This window comes from Carassius carassius, chromosome 50, assembly GCF_963082965.1.
Source record: "Carassius carassius chromosome 50, fCarCar2.1, whole genome shotgun sequence".
NCBI lineage: Eukaryota > Metazoa > Chordata > Actinopteri > Cypriniformes > Cyprinidae > Carassius > Carassius carassius.
In genome coordinates, this window is record NC_081804.1 from 4,104,706 (window position 1) to 4,122,752 (window position 18,047).

Here is an 18,047-nt window from a genome sequence, read left to right on the forward strand (position 1 = left end):
AGAGTATTCTTATGGCATTATAATGAATGCATATGTATTAGAAAAAAAAACTTTGTAATATGTCATATCATCTCATGAGTAATCATAAAAACTGTTTTAATGTGTTGTAATGTTTACTTATTTGTAGTTATAGCATTTAAGATTATGATTTATAATACGCAGTGAATATAATGCATCCACTTAACTTACAATAGAATGTTTCCCTTAGATATAATACAAGTCTCATATCTTGGTGTTGTTGTTTTGTTACTTTACTCAAAGCAGGCAAATACCACTATAAATAACTACAACAATAATAATGAAAATAAAAATATTATTTTTCCTTAAACAGCCATTATATCAAATATCTGATCAGATGAAAGTGTAATATGGCACTTTTGATTTTAACTATATTGTCATATCAATAAGATAGTAAGATACTGTATATATTTTAAATAAATAATGTCAAGATATAAGACTTATAAACCCTTATAAATCATGTGGATTTAGCATGGTGTTTATTGCGTGTTATACATAATCATACTCATAAAAGCTACATCCACAAATAAGTAAGTTTTATACGTATAATTATTATGATTATTTATGAGATGAAACAACAAAGTTTTTCTATATATAATGCATTGTGGTTTCATTATAGTAAAACTAAACGTTTTTTTAGTGTAATGATTAACGTACCATTTGTATAACCACAGTTTTACTACAAACACCATGGTTAAACTATGGTTAGTAGCAAAACCATGGTTAATCTGTGGCTACCATGATTTAACTATATATCGACCATGTGTTTTTTTTATTTTTGTGGTTTTTGATAGCAAAACCATGGTTATTTTTCTTAAGGGTAATTTTACTACTTGGCCAAAATAAAAGCTAGTTGCTAGCTAGTTGCAAGCTAACTAACTTTTTAAACGTGCACTCAAGACTCTCGAAAAGCATGTTCTCTTCCCTATATAACTTAAATAGTGTAACATTTGAATAAAACTGTTAAAATATAAAATATCGGACGCTGCTTACCTCCTTTTGCCATCAATCAACCATTATATACCACTTCCTGTGAACGGCGTGCGTGTGACGTCACATGGGGCGGGGCAACGCGATACTCCACCTGAGTCCGTTTCGTCTGATGACTTTTTGTCTGAGTCCGTTTCGTCTGATGAAAAGCATTCAAGAGCTTGTGACTAAACCTTGTAACTCTATTGAATCCTCAACTGTCAATGAAACCTCATAACTCCACCCCCGCCTCCATTTAGATTGATGTGCTGCGCACAGTCTGGATTTGGATCTGTGCTTGTTTGCAATATTTTTATGTTTAAAGCACGTAGAAGAATTAGCATTTGCCATCTAGTTGTAGCCTATATACTTTTGTACGTTTTAATGTCCTGCATATAGTGGTTCTTGGGGTGGAACTGTTCAACTTACAGTTCGATTTGTATCACGGTTTAACAGTCATGGTTTCAGTACAGTTCAGTATGTGCTGTGTTCAGGGAAAAACTATACTGTCAAATAAAAATAAAGAAAATAAGAAAAATCTAACTACAAGCAACAGCACAAATAAAAACAATAAAGATGCAAATAAAATTTGTGATTTTCAGTTTTTTTTTAGGTAGGTCTAACATTAGTTTTTAGTTAGAGAAATTGAATAAAGTAATGACATGTAAAACAGAATTGCATATTTGCCTGTATAAATTACAGATGAATCTTTGTTAAAGTTACAAAAGCTATTCAATCAAGAGCAGTGAGTGATTTCTCTGTTGTTGCTGTTTGATTATATTATTAAGAAAGTGCTGTCACATTAAGAGAATGCACTGATACAGTACGTTCAGCTGACTATGTCTGCTATAGGATACTTATCAAGATGGGCATTTTGACATAATTTTGTGCAAACTTGTCCATTTAAACACAATACTTCAGAGAGAGCTTAATATCTGAGCGTGTTTTGAGGCGTGGGTTTGCACGCTTTGGATGAGCACACGCACAAACCTTCTCACTGCGCACACACCCGAGCTAATGTCCTTTGGCTCTTAAATATGTAAACTTGAACAGCGGTCCAAGCGCGTGCCAAACTGTGTGTAGAGAGCTGTATAGTTCGATTTTTTTTTTTTTTGCGAACAGTTCCATCCCTAGGTGGTTCATCTTTTATATAATGAGATTTTAAGGAAATGTAAGAAAATCTGAGCTCCCATACAGCTACAATAATCTTTATAACCTGTAAGTTGATAAAAATGTGATGCAGTACACTTACTGCCTTAAATGCAGCCATTCATTTCTAATAACAGACAAAACACATTTCTCCGTCATTCAATGGTAAACTCCATTGGAACACGATTTTCATAAAATGTTAAGTGTCAGATAGAGCTGAAACAACGAATCGATTTAATCGATTAAAATCGATTATTAAATTAGTTGTCAACTAATTTAGTCATCGATTCGTTGCTAAATAACTTTTATGTGCCGTAAGCGGCTCATTTCGTGCATATTTCAAATCTGCGGTGACCAAAGTGTGGCAGTAATGAGCCACCGGAGGTTTTACTCAGCCAGTAGAGCAGGAGAAGTAGCGAATAGCCAATAGCTGGCCTCGTTTTATGTCACGTGCTCCCCGAACAGCATCTCTGCAGCATTCAAGCGTGATGTGGGAGCATAGACATCATATATGATGTTTATGTGTGGGAGTACTTTACTTTGAGCCTTTAAAAAAGAAGCGTAACCTGTAAACTCTGCACTACTGAACTGTTTAAGGGGACATTCACATATCGCGTCTTTTGCGCGCTCAAGTTATTTCCAACACCGCACCGCATCGAGTTAAAAACATTTCAACTTTTCAGAATGCTGCAAGCGCACCGCGGGTCATGTGACAAGAACTAACCAATCAGCTTCATCCTTTCCCGTAACAACGTTAAAAGCTCAGTCAAGATGAAAGGAACAGCTGATCATAGCTGTATATGGATTTCCATTTTGAAATAAATTTAGTAGCAGAGCTACTGCAAGCGATTTTTTGAGCTGCAAATCCATTTATCCTTTGCTGAAATTTCCGCGTCTTCTAGGAGAGAGCACGTCATGGTTGCTTAGCAAAGGCAGAAGCCTCAGGGGCGCTTCTGCTCGTGCGCTATGGAAAGAAGAAGAAAGCGGTGCGCCTATCGTTTTCCACGCGTTTTAGGCGCGATTTGTGAACGGCCCCTAAGACTTTCATTTGTGCAGATTCTCCAGTAAAATGTTGTTTGCAAATGTTAAGTCGTAAAACATGATAACATTGCTTTTTAACAGTTAACATTTAAAGCTTTACAAACATGTTCCGTAATCAGTTTGTCGTTTACCAGTTCATAATTCAGTCGTGCAGCCTAATTTTGACTGAATGAGCGAGGTAAATGTTTAAAGATATTTGAAATGCACTTTTTTTCTAAGTATTCACTGCTCTTTTTCACACAGCAGGTTTTTTGTGTGTGTCCAATTTTTTTTCTGGAAAACCTTCTGATGGATTTTACTTTAAATTCTGAGTTCCATTCAGGTTTCATGCCATTGGCACTTTTTTCGAAGGATTGTTTACAATTTCACAGCATAAGCTATAAAGCTGTTTCCCAGTAAATAATAAAATACAATGCACTGCAATTTTATTCTGTTTTATCCTTATTCTTCCTGAAAATATGTTCTGAAAGATTGCTTAAGCTTTGTTCGGGATGTTAAACTACTTTAGGAGCTCTATGGACTGCCATGGTGAAAACATTATTTTAAATCTCCTTGTGAAATTTGCTAGAGTATGGGTCAGTGTTCTGATTGCAGAAGAGTTCGACAAAGGATTACTAACACAATAAAACAACTCCAGGTATATTTTGATGAGGATATGACAGTGCAAAATGGTTAAAATCTCTTAAAAATCTATGCTGAAGGATAAAGACCATTTATTAATAATTTACTTGGGGAAAAAATGGAAAAAAATAAAATATAAGTACATAAACCGATTAATCGATTAATCGTAAAAATAATCGACAGATTAATCGATTATCAAAATAATCGTTAGTTGCAGCCCTAGTGTCAGATCCTATTTGAGAAAGTTGAGTTGAGTGCTATTGAAGGCTCCAATAGTGAATTTGACAAACTAGTGTGACATCATTTCAAACAATATCAGGCTAAAACGACGTTTGTTTTGATCTTGGTAAACACCTTTGAACTACCATTGGTCTCTGGTGATTACATAGTAGGTAGGGAGCTCTGGAGCTCCGCCGCCTTTTATGTGGAAATCTTCTCTGGTTCATTTCTTCTGTTCAGACCATTGAGATCAGACACAAGTAAAAACACTTAACACTGGAGAGCTGCTTTATGGGAGAAATTTAAAGCAGAAGCTGCTGGCTTTAAAACATTTCTTGTATGAAGTGATATGTTAGCTAACAGTATACCACTGCTCAGGTATTTCCATCTTATTTTTACCTCTGCGTGAAAAAAACAAAGCAGAATTTGATGTTGTATTAGAGGGCAACTCACTTGTTTTTGGAACAGACCCGTAATGTTGCTCTTCTCAATGATTTGGAGCAGCTGTTTGTGTGTGTGTTCGCATTATTTATGTGAAGTATTCATGAATTTCCTGTCCTAGTTACATTGAATGTTTAGCTCTCCAGTGAACCTCGACTGAATTATTTCAGTCATGGGTTTGTCGAACATATGCATAATCAATCACCTGCTGAGAGAGGGAGAGACTGGTGTGACGGCCGGAATAAAAGAATAAGATGAAGCTAGTGTGTAGTGAAGATGACTCCGTTATGTAACGCTCCCATATGGAAGCTGCATGCACACCGACGGAGGATGCCAGAGTGTACGCATGTGTGTGCGCTGCAGATCAGTTTCTCATTATTATTCACTGTGTGATTAGAGTAAAGCTTTGATCCTGTATTCAGCTCACTGAGGGAATCTGTCATCCCTTTAATGCACACACACAATGGTTAATCTGCATGAGTCGGACTGAGCAAGTTCCTCTAACACCACTCTGTTAAACATGAGCAACATGCTTTTGTTTCCCTTGGGATTCAAGCTGATCAGCCCTCTAATTTGTCTTCAGAAAAATGGTGAGGTGTGCGTTCAAGCACTGTTAGGTCAGATTACGAGAAAATTGACTTGGCAGTTATTACACAAGCTTACAGGACAAAGGTGATCAATAAATCGTTCAAGGATGCAGGATATAAACCGGAATTTTCTCACTCTCTTGAATCAAGAGTTTAGTCTATAAAGTGCATAAATATATATGTGTATAAAAATGCATATAACGTGTATAAAAAACTTTTTAACTAGTAAGTTGGGGGAGGTTTTGGGAGAAGGGACATAACTCATTTTTGGGAGAATTTGATGGGATGATTTGTGAAATCCAGAATGAGTCATCAATACCGTTTTCCTAGAAAAGAGACAACTATAGGGAATGTTTATTGAAGGTTGTTTACTTGAAAGAAACATTAACTGAAAAATGATGATGATGATGAATTTTTTAAAAATTTTTAATAACAAATTCTAATAAAAATAATTAAGAAAAACTATATATAGACATTAAAAAAGGCGGAAAATAATAATATATATATATATATAATATAATATATTTATATACACACAATATATTTTGAAACCTTTACATCCCATGATGCATTTTTCTCAAATGGGGCAATATATGCACTCTTCGCTGCACAGATTCAATCAGACAACAGGGAGCCAACCACCAGCAGCCATCAGTTCAGATTGAAGGAACGTAAAGGCTCGGCATGGCACTTTTCATGACACCTATAGATAATGGTTTTTGCTGACCAAGAACATCACCCTGAAGATCCCACTGGTCACTGAGTAACATCTCAGACCAGAGGATTCATTTAAACATTTAAATGCAGGCAGAGAGACTCCCAAGTCGAGTAAAAAGCTTCTAATGTCATAATGGATCTTATCGTAGTGTCTTTTCCTCTTAGCTTTCCCACGAATTGGGTTTCCCAAGCTAATCTGTTTAGGAGCATGGGGGAGATCATGTTGTAAGTACTCTCTCCCTGACTGTTTCTTTGTTGCTTGTTTATGTATTTGATGTTTAAAAGCCCACGAGCGCTCTTCTGCTTCAAAGCAGACAGTGATGGAGATTAATCGTGTATTATCAGGTGCTGATTATTCAAGAAAGGTTGCAGCTGTGTTCAGGAAGCTGAAAAATCCCCTTGGTTCATCAGGTCAGACTGGATCTGGGGTTTGGAGCATCTCTAGGTCAAATATTAGTTGAAATGTGGAAGGATAAGTTTTACATCTCTGGCTCATTGTCAAATGATTTTAATGATCCTATGGTAATCGCTCAGAGCATTGAGACATTTTCTGCTCCAAGTTGTGAAGAGTCATTTTGGAACCTGCATTTCAGGTCTTTGTGCATGATCTTTTAGGTTGTCATGGTAACCCAGCAAGACCTGCCAGTGGTGTCGAGTCGTTTCCAATCAGTCTTTTGCTAGTGAACGTGCATCCTGTTGTTATCAAGCAACACTGCTGCATTGGTTGTGGATCAAAAATAATTGGTTGTTTGGTTCTCTTTCTACATCTGTTGATGTAATTGGCTGTGTATAGTGCCTATGAATATGCTTTTTTGTCAAAGTCACAAGGTTTCCTTCCTTGTGTATTTGTAAAAAAAACAACAACTAAAAACAACTCTTTTTCTGCACAGTTTATGATGTTTTTGGAACACTAGTGCAAAATACTCTCCAAAACTTTCCACCTCCATCTTATATAACTCTATATAACTTCTATAACTTCTCTATCTGCATTAACTCTACACATTCTCTTGCCACTGTAACTCTATACCTGTTCTAGCTGCTGTGAATCTTTACATACAAAATCTGATGTAATAGTAACTCTGTCTTCTGTAACTCTTCATTTTCGCGAGCTTCTTTTACTCTATACCCGCTCTAGTTACTGCTTTAATTCTATAACTGCTCTAGCTGCTGTAAATCTGTATATGCTCCATCTGCTGTATTAGGGCTGGGTGATATGGAGCAAAAAATATATCTTGATATATTTAGCTATATCTCGATATACGATATATATCTCTATCTTTACAGGAAAAATAACCCCCCAAAAACTACTGCAAAAACAAATATGCCAAATATTACATGTTTAGGGCCCTATGAAACGTTTTATTTTTTCTTCACCATATGTTTTATTGTTACCTAATTCGGTGTTTTAGCATGTGTAATTATTTAAATGCATAAAAACAACTTAATTAGTTCTTAAAAATTCTACACAAATTTTTACAATAGCCTTATGTGAAATGTTTTTTCCCTTCAGAAATTCTGTGTATTTACATTTCTTCTGGTTATCAAATGAAGGCATAAAACATTCATTTAATTTATCTTTTAATTATTTAAAATTAAGCAAACCTTATTTTTGGTAAATAAAGGGGATTTACTATTAAAAATAAAACATGGAAGAAATGTGTGATTATTCCTTTAAGAATTATGTTGTTTCTTTTTAATAGTAGTAGTAGTGGGCTATGTACATTCTGCTGAACAATAGTAATAGATTTCTGGCAAATACTTTTATTTTGACTGGTTACTGTACCTTTACAGTTCTGTGTATGTGATACTACAGTCTATGATGTGATATATGACGCTAGTTTTACTCATCAAACTGTCAGATGCTCATGAAGTGACTCTCAGAGCAGTTCTGGAGATGTTCTTCATGTGTTTACGTCCTGATTTAGTGAGATGACAGAAGCTGAAATCACCACGAGCATCACGCGCGCTTCCGTGTGTTTAATGAATGAAGACGCGCTTCTGCGCCATTCGTTAACACAGACACGCAGGATTCATATTTAAATAGACCTTTACGGCTTAATATTTGCAGATATTAGTCCATATCGCGATTTGATGTAAGTGCAATGACCTACTTTTGATTAATTCATTCAAAATTTGACAAAAAATTCCGTGCCATTCCGCGTTAAACTGTAAATTCCGTTTTTATGACTGGATTCCGCGATTCCCTCCACGTTTTCTGCATCATGGAAATCCATGGGCCATACAGTAGACATCAGCCTGCTGTTCGCCCGACGTCTGAAAACCGAAGTATCGAAATATAATGGAGCCAGTTGTCCTTTTTTTTGAGCGAGCGGGGGCGAGCATAGCAGAGAAGTCAAACAAGCAAAGTGGCGGAATCAGAATTAAATATAAACAATATATCGATATATACGATATGTCAAAATCCATATCGTGTTTAAAAAATATCTTGATATATTTTAAATATCGAGATATCGCCCACCCCTCTGCTGTATCACCTATATCTACTCTAGCTATTGTAACACTGTATCAGTTGTAGTTGCTCTAGCTTCTGTTACTCTTTACCCGCTCAGTCTTCTGTAACCCTCTACCTGCTCTGCTGTAACTCTACAAATATTCTATCTGTACTTGCTCAATCTACTGTAACATATCTACTCTAGCTACTACAACTATATCAGCTCTATTTACTGTAATTTTATACCTACTAAATCTACTGTAACACTACAATTGCTCTAGCTTGTTTTACTCCGTAACTGCACAAATTTCTGTAGCTTTATACCTGGTCTTATTACTGCTGTAACGTTATAACCACGGTTATAAATCTCCATTTACTCAACTCTGCTGAATCTTTTATCTGCTCTATATCTGCTCTTTTTGTAACACTTTACCTGCTTTTTCTGCTTTCTCTATTGCTCTAGCTTCTGTTACTATTTAACTGCTCAGTCTTCTGTAGCCCTAAACTTTCTCTAGTTACTGCTTTGGTAATTTTATATCTAATCAATGTGCTATAACTCCAAATCTGTAACCCTATACCTATTCTGCCGTAACTCTATCGGTTCTAGCTCGTCTAGATAAATATTGGCTGTGACACCATACCTACTCACTGATCACCCAACACATCTCACTAGCAGCCCTCTACATTGCGAGTAAATCAAATGCGAGTAAGTCGCATATACGACTAAATCTTACTCGGGGCAACTAAATGATGTCTAACATTAGCCATTGGCTAATAAATTCTTAGATTTTACTCGCCAGTGTGTGTGTTGGAGGTTAATAATAAGTTTAGCACAGATATATTTTCACTAGCCAAACACTGACTGATTGTTTCAGAGTTTCACTCTTTGTCAAGTAATCTGTACTATCTCATTTCATCAGATGAAGTGGTATTTACTACACAGAGCTGTACTTCACTGACAGTTAGGCAATATCGAGTTAATTATCGCAGATCGAATCGCCTGTGATAATTAATGCAATATTGTGTAGCTTGTCCGTGATCTACTGCTCTGTGTATTAAATGCCGCTCCATCTGAAAGCAGGTGATGGAGATTTACTACTAATCACGGAACCGGCTTTACTGACGAGATGCACATGACCATCGCATGCGATTAATTGCACCGTCCTACTAGCCAATGGTGATTATATTGCCAAGGTGTGTCAGTCACTGAGTGCTCTGGAAAGAGTGTGAGAGTGGAGTTTAGATCTGAGTGGTTGGAGTGATGTCATCACTCTGGCATGTGAAACATAAGAGAAACTCAGTGAAGGAGCCAGAGAACAACAAACTTCTGAATGAACTGAGACTTAGTCCCATTATGGTTTTGTCATATATTTGTCAAAATGTGTCATTTTATTCAAAGTGACTCACACATCTGGTCTCCTGTAGTACTTTGGCGTTGTGTGCCTTGCTCGAAGAATCAATAGCTGATTTAAACCGACAATGTTTCACCTTTCAGATCTTTAACAGCACAGACTGCTTGTCTAATTTTCAAGATATCTCAAGATCTGGCCTATAGAAGCAGGAGCCTTCAGGTTCTTTTCAAAATTGTGCCTGGTTCCTGCCTCTGTCTGCTGTCAGGGGAGCATTATATGAATAAACCACACTGATTTTGTAATTTTTCTATGGCAACTGTGGCAGCATGTTCCCCAGCTAGACAGCTGTGCCACACATTTCCTGGCACTGTCCTGAAACACATCTCTGAAAAAAATCACATCTGCCTGTTCGCTGCCTGTTTGATTTTGTGCTGAGGACATCTGGTGTTATTATGCACACATTGTCCAGCCCTATTCAGACAGGACTGCCTTTTCTAGCTTAGACCTTTTCTACTAACTTTTTGGGTACAGTAACAGTTGGTGGTTTAAGTACTGCTGACACGTAAAAAAACCCTGAAAGAATTAAGGAGCGTTAGGACCAGAAAACTGATCAGAATGATCAAAGATCCAAATTGTTTATTGTACAGCAAGAAAGTACAGACTTGAGTCATCAAATTCAGAAATAAAGAACAGTGAAGGAAGACAGGAGAAGTGACATGAACTCTGAGGAGGGAAATTAAGGGTGGAGAGATGTTTCTCCATCTGTCTGAAAGCCATAAAGAGCTTCCTTAATGCACTAGCTGCTGCATCCTCCTGAGAGCACTGTCTCTCTCTCTTTTGCTTCCTGTCTCTCTTTGTGTCGGTCTGTCTCTCTCTTTCATTAAAGGGATAGTTCACCCAAAAATCTAAATTATGTAATTAATAACTCACCCATGTCCAGAAAGGTAAGAAAAACATCATCAAAGTAACCCATGTGACATCAGAGGGTCAGTAAGAATTTTTTGAAGCATCGAAAATACATTTTGGTCCAAAAATAGCAAAAACTACGACTTTATTCAGCGTTGTCTTCTCTTCTGTGTCTGTTGTGAGAGAGTTCAAAACAGAGCAGTTTGTGATAACCGGTTCGCAAATGAATCATTCGATGTGACCGGATCTTTTTGAACCAGTTCACCAAATCGAATATATAAGTGAGTGTATGAGTGAAAAGGTCATTCTGCTGTATAAGAAAAACAGAGCCCCAGTACCTTCCCTCTAGTCCTTAAAAGTTAACTCTCTGTAAGTTTTTTTTCAAGCTGATTATAAGGCAGGACATTTGTGTATGGGAGTTTGGGAAATTTTTGAAAGAAGTGTTTCAAATGTTGGGAGACATAGGAGACGATACAAGAGGTGTAATTGTTTCACTACTTGTGAGGACCAGATGTCTGAGAATGGCCTCATAAAAAGAGTAAAACCTCTTTAAACTGACTTGTTAGGAAGGCCTTCACTTGTAAAAAAAAAATTCAGAAATAGAACAGGTTATGTCTTCAAGTCTAAACATGCAAAACTGTCTATAAATGGTAGGGAAGGATTTGTTCTGGATTACAATTAAAGGGTTGGATGTAGTAAGTATAATATATCACCTGTATAAATCTGTGGGGCCCCCAGCATAAGTATAGGTGTACATGTTTGACTCTGTCTGTGTATGTGGTGTCAGTATGTCACAAGGCATGATGTTTACCTGCAACTGCTCAGTGCTGCGTTGTGATCCAAAAATAGATCTGTGAGAGTCTGGCAGCCTGTGTTCGTGTGTAAAAGAGAGAAACTAGACATTCATGACCCCTGCTGGCAAATGAGTGACTCATTCAGCAGCTTATAGTGATTGTTTATGTGAGATGAAAACAGTGATTACATTTAGTTTCAAAAGAACACTGGATAACTGTGTTATTCTTTTTTGCAGGTACTGAAGGCACAGTTTGTAAACTGTGTGTGGGAGCAACATTCAGCCTTTAGTTTTTGTGTGATGGAGGGATTTCCTGTTCACTGACGCTGCAGCACTGCCCTGCAGTCATGTCTGCATGCAACACCTTCACTGAACATGTGTGGAAACCAGGGGAGTGCAAAAACTGCTTTAAGCCCAAGAGCCTGCACCGGCCTCCAGAGCAAGCCAATGCTGCCAGTGAGAGCAAGACAAACATCGGTGCCAAACTCACAAACAGCCAGAGGAGCATGTCCTCATCCCGTGCAGGGCAGGTCCGCCCACCTGTTGCAAAGAAGCCTACTATTGCAGTAAAGCCTACAATGATGCTGCCATGCTCCCCAGCAGGGTTGGATTCAGAGGGAAATGTGCCAAGGCTTACAGAGGGAGTACAGGTCACTAAAAGCTCACCATTCACTGTGTGGAACCACAACAGCCTGAATAGCTCGAGACCCACAGGGACAAACAACAATCAAGGGGAGGATTTGGTTGGGCAAACAGAGGCATATGGTGCAGTTTCCCCACAGCCAACTAGAAGCAACAACAATGGACTGACGGATGTGCTAAAAGAGATTGCTGGCCTGGGACCTTCTCCAAGCTCAAGTAGAGATGACTTCTTTGGCCGGATCTGCAGTTCATACAAGCGCTCGTTAGAGAGGGGCCTTCCAGCATCAAGCTGTCTCCATGCTGGGAGTAGTGGTAGAGGAGCAATGAAACGTGTTTCCCTCAGTGACAGTGCAGAGGTCATCAGCTCTGAGGGAGGACGTTTCTGTTATCCGGAATTCTCCAGTGATGGCGACGATGAGGAGGATGAGAGTGATGATGAGGATGATGATGGAGAGCATGACAGTTGGGATGAAAGCGATGAGGAGTTGCTAGCAATGGGGATACGGATGCGGGGTCAACCTCGGTTTGCCAATTTCCGTGCAGCCACACTGTCCCCAGTTCCCTTCACTGTAAGCAAGAAGTGGAATACAGTGCCTATACGCAACCGTTCACTGCAACGGTTCTGTGCAGTGGATTACGATGACAGTTACGATGAGATTCTGAATGGATACCCATCTGTTGACTCAAATGGAGCTCCTGCTCTTCTGTCATACTCCTCTGACCACCAGGGTTGTGGCTCTCTGTCCACTTCTGAGTCCACCACCTCGCCCGAGTCCTTGATTTCTCTGCCTGAAGAATCCTGCTCTGGCAGCAGTAGGGGCACTGGTGACCAGAGAAATAATATTCCTTTCCCACCTAGCAAAGAACCTTCAGCCAAAGGGCTGAGTTCACCAAAACCCAATGAAACGCACAAAGCTGTTCTAGCCATCCATCTGGAAGAACAGGATGACAGTAAGAGAGGGGGTGGGGCTCTCCCACAAGCTCTTCCAGGCCAGCCAATCACAATCAGCTTCAGCCCAACCGAGGAGCAGGCCAAGCCTTATCGAGTAGTGAATCTCGAGAAGACTCCTATCTGTAAGCCTTATACAGTGGTGGATGTGTCTGCCTCAATGGCCACTAAAGATGAGCACACTCCAAAAGTGGAAAGCACTCCAAAGTCAAGTGGGCCTAATGTTGTGCTTTGCCCTTCTGCTGATCCCTGTCCTGTCTCACCCACTACGCCTCAGTCTCTCAGATCTCCTGTTTCACATGTGGCATCTCCATCCGTTTCATTGTCTCTGATGATGCCTCAGTCTACTACAAGTCCTGCCTCTGGAAGACCCAGTGGTTTCCGCACAAAACCTGGCAGCATCCGTTACCAAGAAGTGTGGACGTCTTGCACCAGCCCTCGACAGAAGATCCCGAAAGTTGATTTAACAAATGGCAGTGCCGCCCCAAGACTAATCAGTCACAAATCAGCTCCCACATCTCCAACTGCAGGCTTTGGCTCAGTCCCAAGTAAATCTCCTAACTTGTCTGAGATAAAATTTAACAGCTACAACAATGCCGGCATGCCCCCATTTCCCATCATCATCCGTGATGAGCCTGCATATGCACGCAGCTCCAAAAAGCCAGTGAAAGTTCCCATAGTGATTAATCCCTGTGCATACGATAACCTAGCTGTTTACAAGAGTTTCCTGGGGCTCAATGGTGAGTTGCCACATTCCAAACCTGGGGCCGGGGAGCGAGTGGCCAGCAACACATACGAGGAGATTGGATCTTCTGGAAGTTCCCAGCCCTCGCCGTCTGAGCAGACATCACCTCAGACGAAGCACACAACAGATGTAACTGCTCCTGGGGATCTGAGGACCACCACAGTATCCGGACAGATTGTAAACAATGGCAAATCCAGGACTACGACAATTGTCTCCATCCTTCCTGCAGGCAGCATGAGCCCTGGCCCTGCTGTTTTGGCACATAGCAGTCTGGATCGTATTTGTACTAACCACAGCAGTGAGCAACCAGAAGAGGGCTGCAGAGATTGCCAGGTCACATCGAATGGACGTTCAGGTCAGAGGGAGAAAGCAAGTGCTGTTCTGTCTCAAATTGTGGCCTCCATTCAGCCGCCGCCTTCTCCTCCAGACTCCCCCACTGGCCAGAATAAGACATGCAGTGCTGAGGAGCTTTACTCACTGCCACCAGATGCTTCCAGAGATGCTCTTAACAGACCTAAATCACTCCACTGTTCTGCAGAACCTCAAAAAGACACTCCACCTAAAGTCCTTCCCAAATCTCAGAGTGCCTCTGCTGCTGTACCGCCCACAAGCCCCAAATCTGAACCTAGTGCCCCATTTCCCCCAGCCCGGTCTAGCTCCTCTCCTTACCACACAAGCAACCTGCTCCAGAGGCATTTCAGCAACTGGACCAAACAAGCTGGGACCAAATCTACTGACGGAGAGAGCAGTCCTGGTGCGGAGGGAAGGCGTTCAACTGATGGTAACAAGCCTAAGCGCTGGATATCCTTCAAGAGTTTCTTCCGCCGGCGGAAGGATGAGGATGAACAGAAAGAGAAAATGGAACGAGAGAAGGAAAAAGGGAAGCTGCTGGGATTGGATGGGACTGTCATCACTGTACTGCCTCCTCCACCTGTACAGAGACAGCACTGGTTTTCAGAGTCCAAGACGGATGACCCTCACCAGAAACCCACGATCATATTCACCTACAAATCAGAGAGTGTCAAAGGTGGAGAGGAGGCAGAGCTTCGGGTTGAAGAACACAAGGAAGGTGTCACATCAGAAGTTGGAGCTTCCAGCCTGTCAACTCCACCCAAGAGCAGAGCCAGTCTCCTCATCAGCAGAGTCATGAAGTAAGCTGTTTTTCTGTCAGTCCACACTCTCTATGTCTCAGTGTGTATTTTTTATGCATGGCCTTTATATTAATCCCAGAAGAAATTTTTAAATTTGTACCCCTAAGGGGAGCTTTTTGTAATGCCTGATCAAAAAGCTTCACATTGTCCTGTTGTAGCTACTAGCATTTTATTCAGTCATAGTGAATTGAAAATACAGAACAGCATAATTTTATAGTTTGTTTGGGTTCTATACAACCTATACCTTTTATAGTAATTATAAAATGGAAATGTTTTTATAATGGTAAGATATTCGGATTAAGGTTAAAAATATCAAATACAACATTAAAAAAAAAGTTTAACTTATGTTTTTTTGTTGTTGTTGTTTTTATAGATTTATTTATTTATTGGAATAGCTTAATGGTAGAACTGTTTGATTAACAAGTAATGTTTGAATTTGTAATCTATGCTGCATACAGGTAATTTAATGATTAGTTTTAGTAGCAATAGTAGTAGCATTAGTATAAAAAGTAGAATCAGTATTAGTTATCTTTTTTTAGCTAGGTGATTTCCTAACTAGAGTAAACCACTTCCTATTTAGTTAGTCATATGTGTGTGTGATTTTGGACCTTTGATCCTGATATGTCACAGTTGTAAGCTGATGAACAACCACAGGTAGATGTCTGTTAAGGGTTAATCAAGTGGAGGAAGAAACATTCATACCAAATGTTACAACAGAGAGAGGAGGAGTAGGAAAAAGAGTCTTTGAAAGCAAGGAATTCCTATTTCTGATTGGAACATTTACTGTCTTTGACTTTATCGAATGGGTGACTGTGTGAGCCAGTATGGTGGGTAAGCATTACTTCCTCAAATTCCTTTAAACAGACCAACACTGAAACTGAAGCTCTCAGATAGATATTCGTTCCAGCTTGTGTGTGTGTGTGTGCATGAGTGTGTTTGCACCGTGTTATCTTTCAAGATAAGAGAAAGAGATACTTGAGTTCAAAAACTGAGATATCCAGATACTCTTATCATTTTAAAAAACACCTTTTTGTGGTGATATCTTCCCTTGTGTTCACAAAAAAATATTACACTGGTTTTTCATTGGAGGCATTAGGAATCTTATCTTTATTTAAGAATACCTTCTGTGTTATAGATTTCTGAGTGTGTCATAACTTAATGGAACAGAATGTTTTTTATATGTCCAGACATGCTCTGCCTGTAGAAGATTCCTCCCATTTAGTGTTCCTGGATGGGTTATTTAGGAGAGTAGTGTTGATGCTAGGATATAGGGATAGACTGGAATCTAATCAAAGAACAGTATTTTCTGTTTGATTAGTCGAGTATGGTTGCACCCCAACATGCTAATTAAATTTTAATAGGGCTGCAACTAACGATTATTTTGATAATCGATTAATCTGTCGATTATTTTTACGATTAATCGATTAATCGGTTTATGTACTTATATTTTAGTTTTTTCCATTTTTTCCCCAAGTAAATTATTAATAAATGGTCTTTATCATTCAGCATAGATTTAAGAGATTATATATGTCATATCCTCATCAAAAATATACCTGGAGTTGTTTTATTGTGTTAGTAATTCTTTTGTTGAACTCTTCTGCAATCAGAACACTGACCCACACTCTAGCAAATTTCACAAGGAGATTTCAAATAATGTTTTCACCGTGGCAGTCCTTAGAGCTCCTAAAGTAGTTTAACATCCTGAACAAAGCATATTAAGGAATCTTTCAGAACATATTTTCACGAAGAATAAGGATAAAACAGAATAAAATTGCAGTGCATTGTATTTTATTATTTACTGGGAAACAGCTTTATAGCTTTTGCTGTGAAATTGTAAACAATCCTTCAAAAAAAGTGCCAATTGCATGAAACCTGAATGGAACTCACAATTTAAAGTAAAATCCATCAGAAGGTTGTCCAGAAAAAAAATGGGACACACACAAAAAACCTGCTGTGTGAAAAAGAGCAGTGAATACTTAGAAAAAAAAGTGCATTTCAAATATCTACATTTACCTCTCTCATTCAGTCATAATTAGGCTGCACGACTGAATTTTGAACTGGTAAACGACAAACTGATCACAGAACATGTTTGTAAAGCTTTAAATGTTAACTGTTAAAAAGCAATGTTATCAGCTTTTACGACTAAACATTTGCAAACAACATTGTACTGGAGAATCTGCACAAATGAAAGTCTTAGGGGCCGTTCACATATCGCGCCTAAAACGCTTCTTTCCAAAGCGCTCGCGCAGAAGCGCCCCTGAGGCGTCTGCCTTTGCTAAGCAACCTCCTTGCTCTCTCCTTGAAGACGCGGAAATTTCAGCAAAGGATAAATGGATTTGTAGCTCAAAAAAATCGCTTGCAGTAGCTCTGCTACTAAATTTATTTCAAAATGGAAATCCATATACAACTATGATCAGCTGTTCCTTTCATCTTGACTGAGCTTTTAACGTTGTTACGGGAAAGGATGAAGCTGATTGGTTAGTTCTTGTCACATGACCCGAAGTGCGGTTGCGGCATTCTGAAAAGTTTAAATGTTTTTAACTCGATGCGGTGCGGTGTTGGAAATAACGAACTTGAGCGCGCAAAAGACGCGATATGTGAACGTCCCCTTAAACAGTGCAGTAGTGCAGAGTTTACAGGTTACTCTTCTTTTTTAAAGGCTCAATGTAAAGTACTCCCACATCACGCTGAATGCTGCAGACATAGACATCATATGATGTCTATGGCCGCAGAGACGCTGCTCGGGAAGCACGTGACATAAAACAAGGCCAGCTATTGGCTATTCGCTACTTCTCCTGTTGTACTGGCTGAGTAAAACCTCCGGTGGCTCATTACTGCCACACTTTGGTCACCGCAGATTTGAAATATGCACGAAATGAGCCGCTTACGGCAAATAAAAGTTATTTAGCAACGAATCGATTACTAAATTAGTTGACAACTATTTTAATAATCGATTTTAATCGATTAAATCGATTCGTTGTTTCAGCTCTAAATTTTAAATGATAAAATTTAAATTTAAATAAAATAAAAAAAAAGCATTATCACACAATTATTCATTATTAATCCTTATTCATCTCATTATTTACTCACCCTGATGTCCTTCCAAACTCATATGATATCATGCCTTCTCACAAAAGTGGAGATTTTGAAGTGTGATGTAAGCTTTCAGGCTTCTAAAAAGGCACCATTTAATTATTATCGAAGTGGTCAGTTATATAGCTCTTGGTCAGAAAATTATTATTCACAGATTTCTAACCTAAAAAGCAAGAATTAAAAAAATTGAGGGTATGGTTTA

At 39.0% G+C, this 18,047-nt stretch overlaps 1 protein-coding gene across 1 annotated transcript in view; it reads left to right on the top strand.

Moving 5' to 3' along the window:
* Nucleotides 1–18,047, top strand: part of LOC132133766 (inactive tyrosine-protein kinase PEAK1-like) — a 47,448-nt gene that overhangs the window by 24,507 nt on the left and 4,894 nt on the right. Inside the window, exon 2 of the mRNA XM_059546716.1 lies at nucleotides 11,503–14,752. Within this exon, the coding sequence (XP_059402699.1) occupies nucleotides 11,613–14,752 (3,140 nt within the window). The 5' untranslated portion in view covers nucleotides 11,503–11,612. The remainder of the gene's footprint in view (nucleotides 1–11,502; nucleotides 14,753–18,047) is intronic.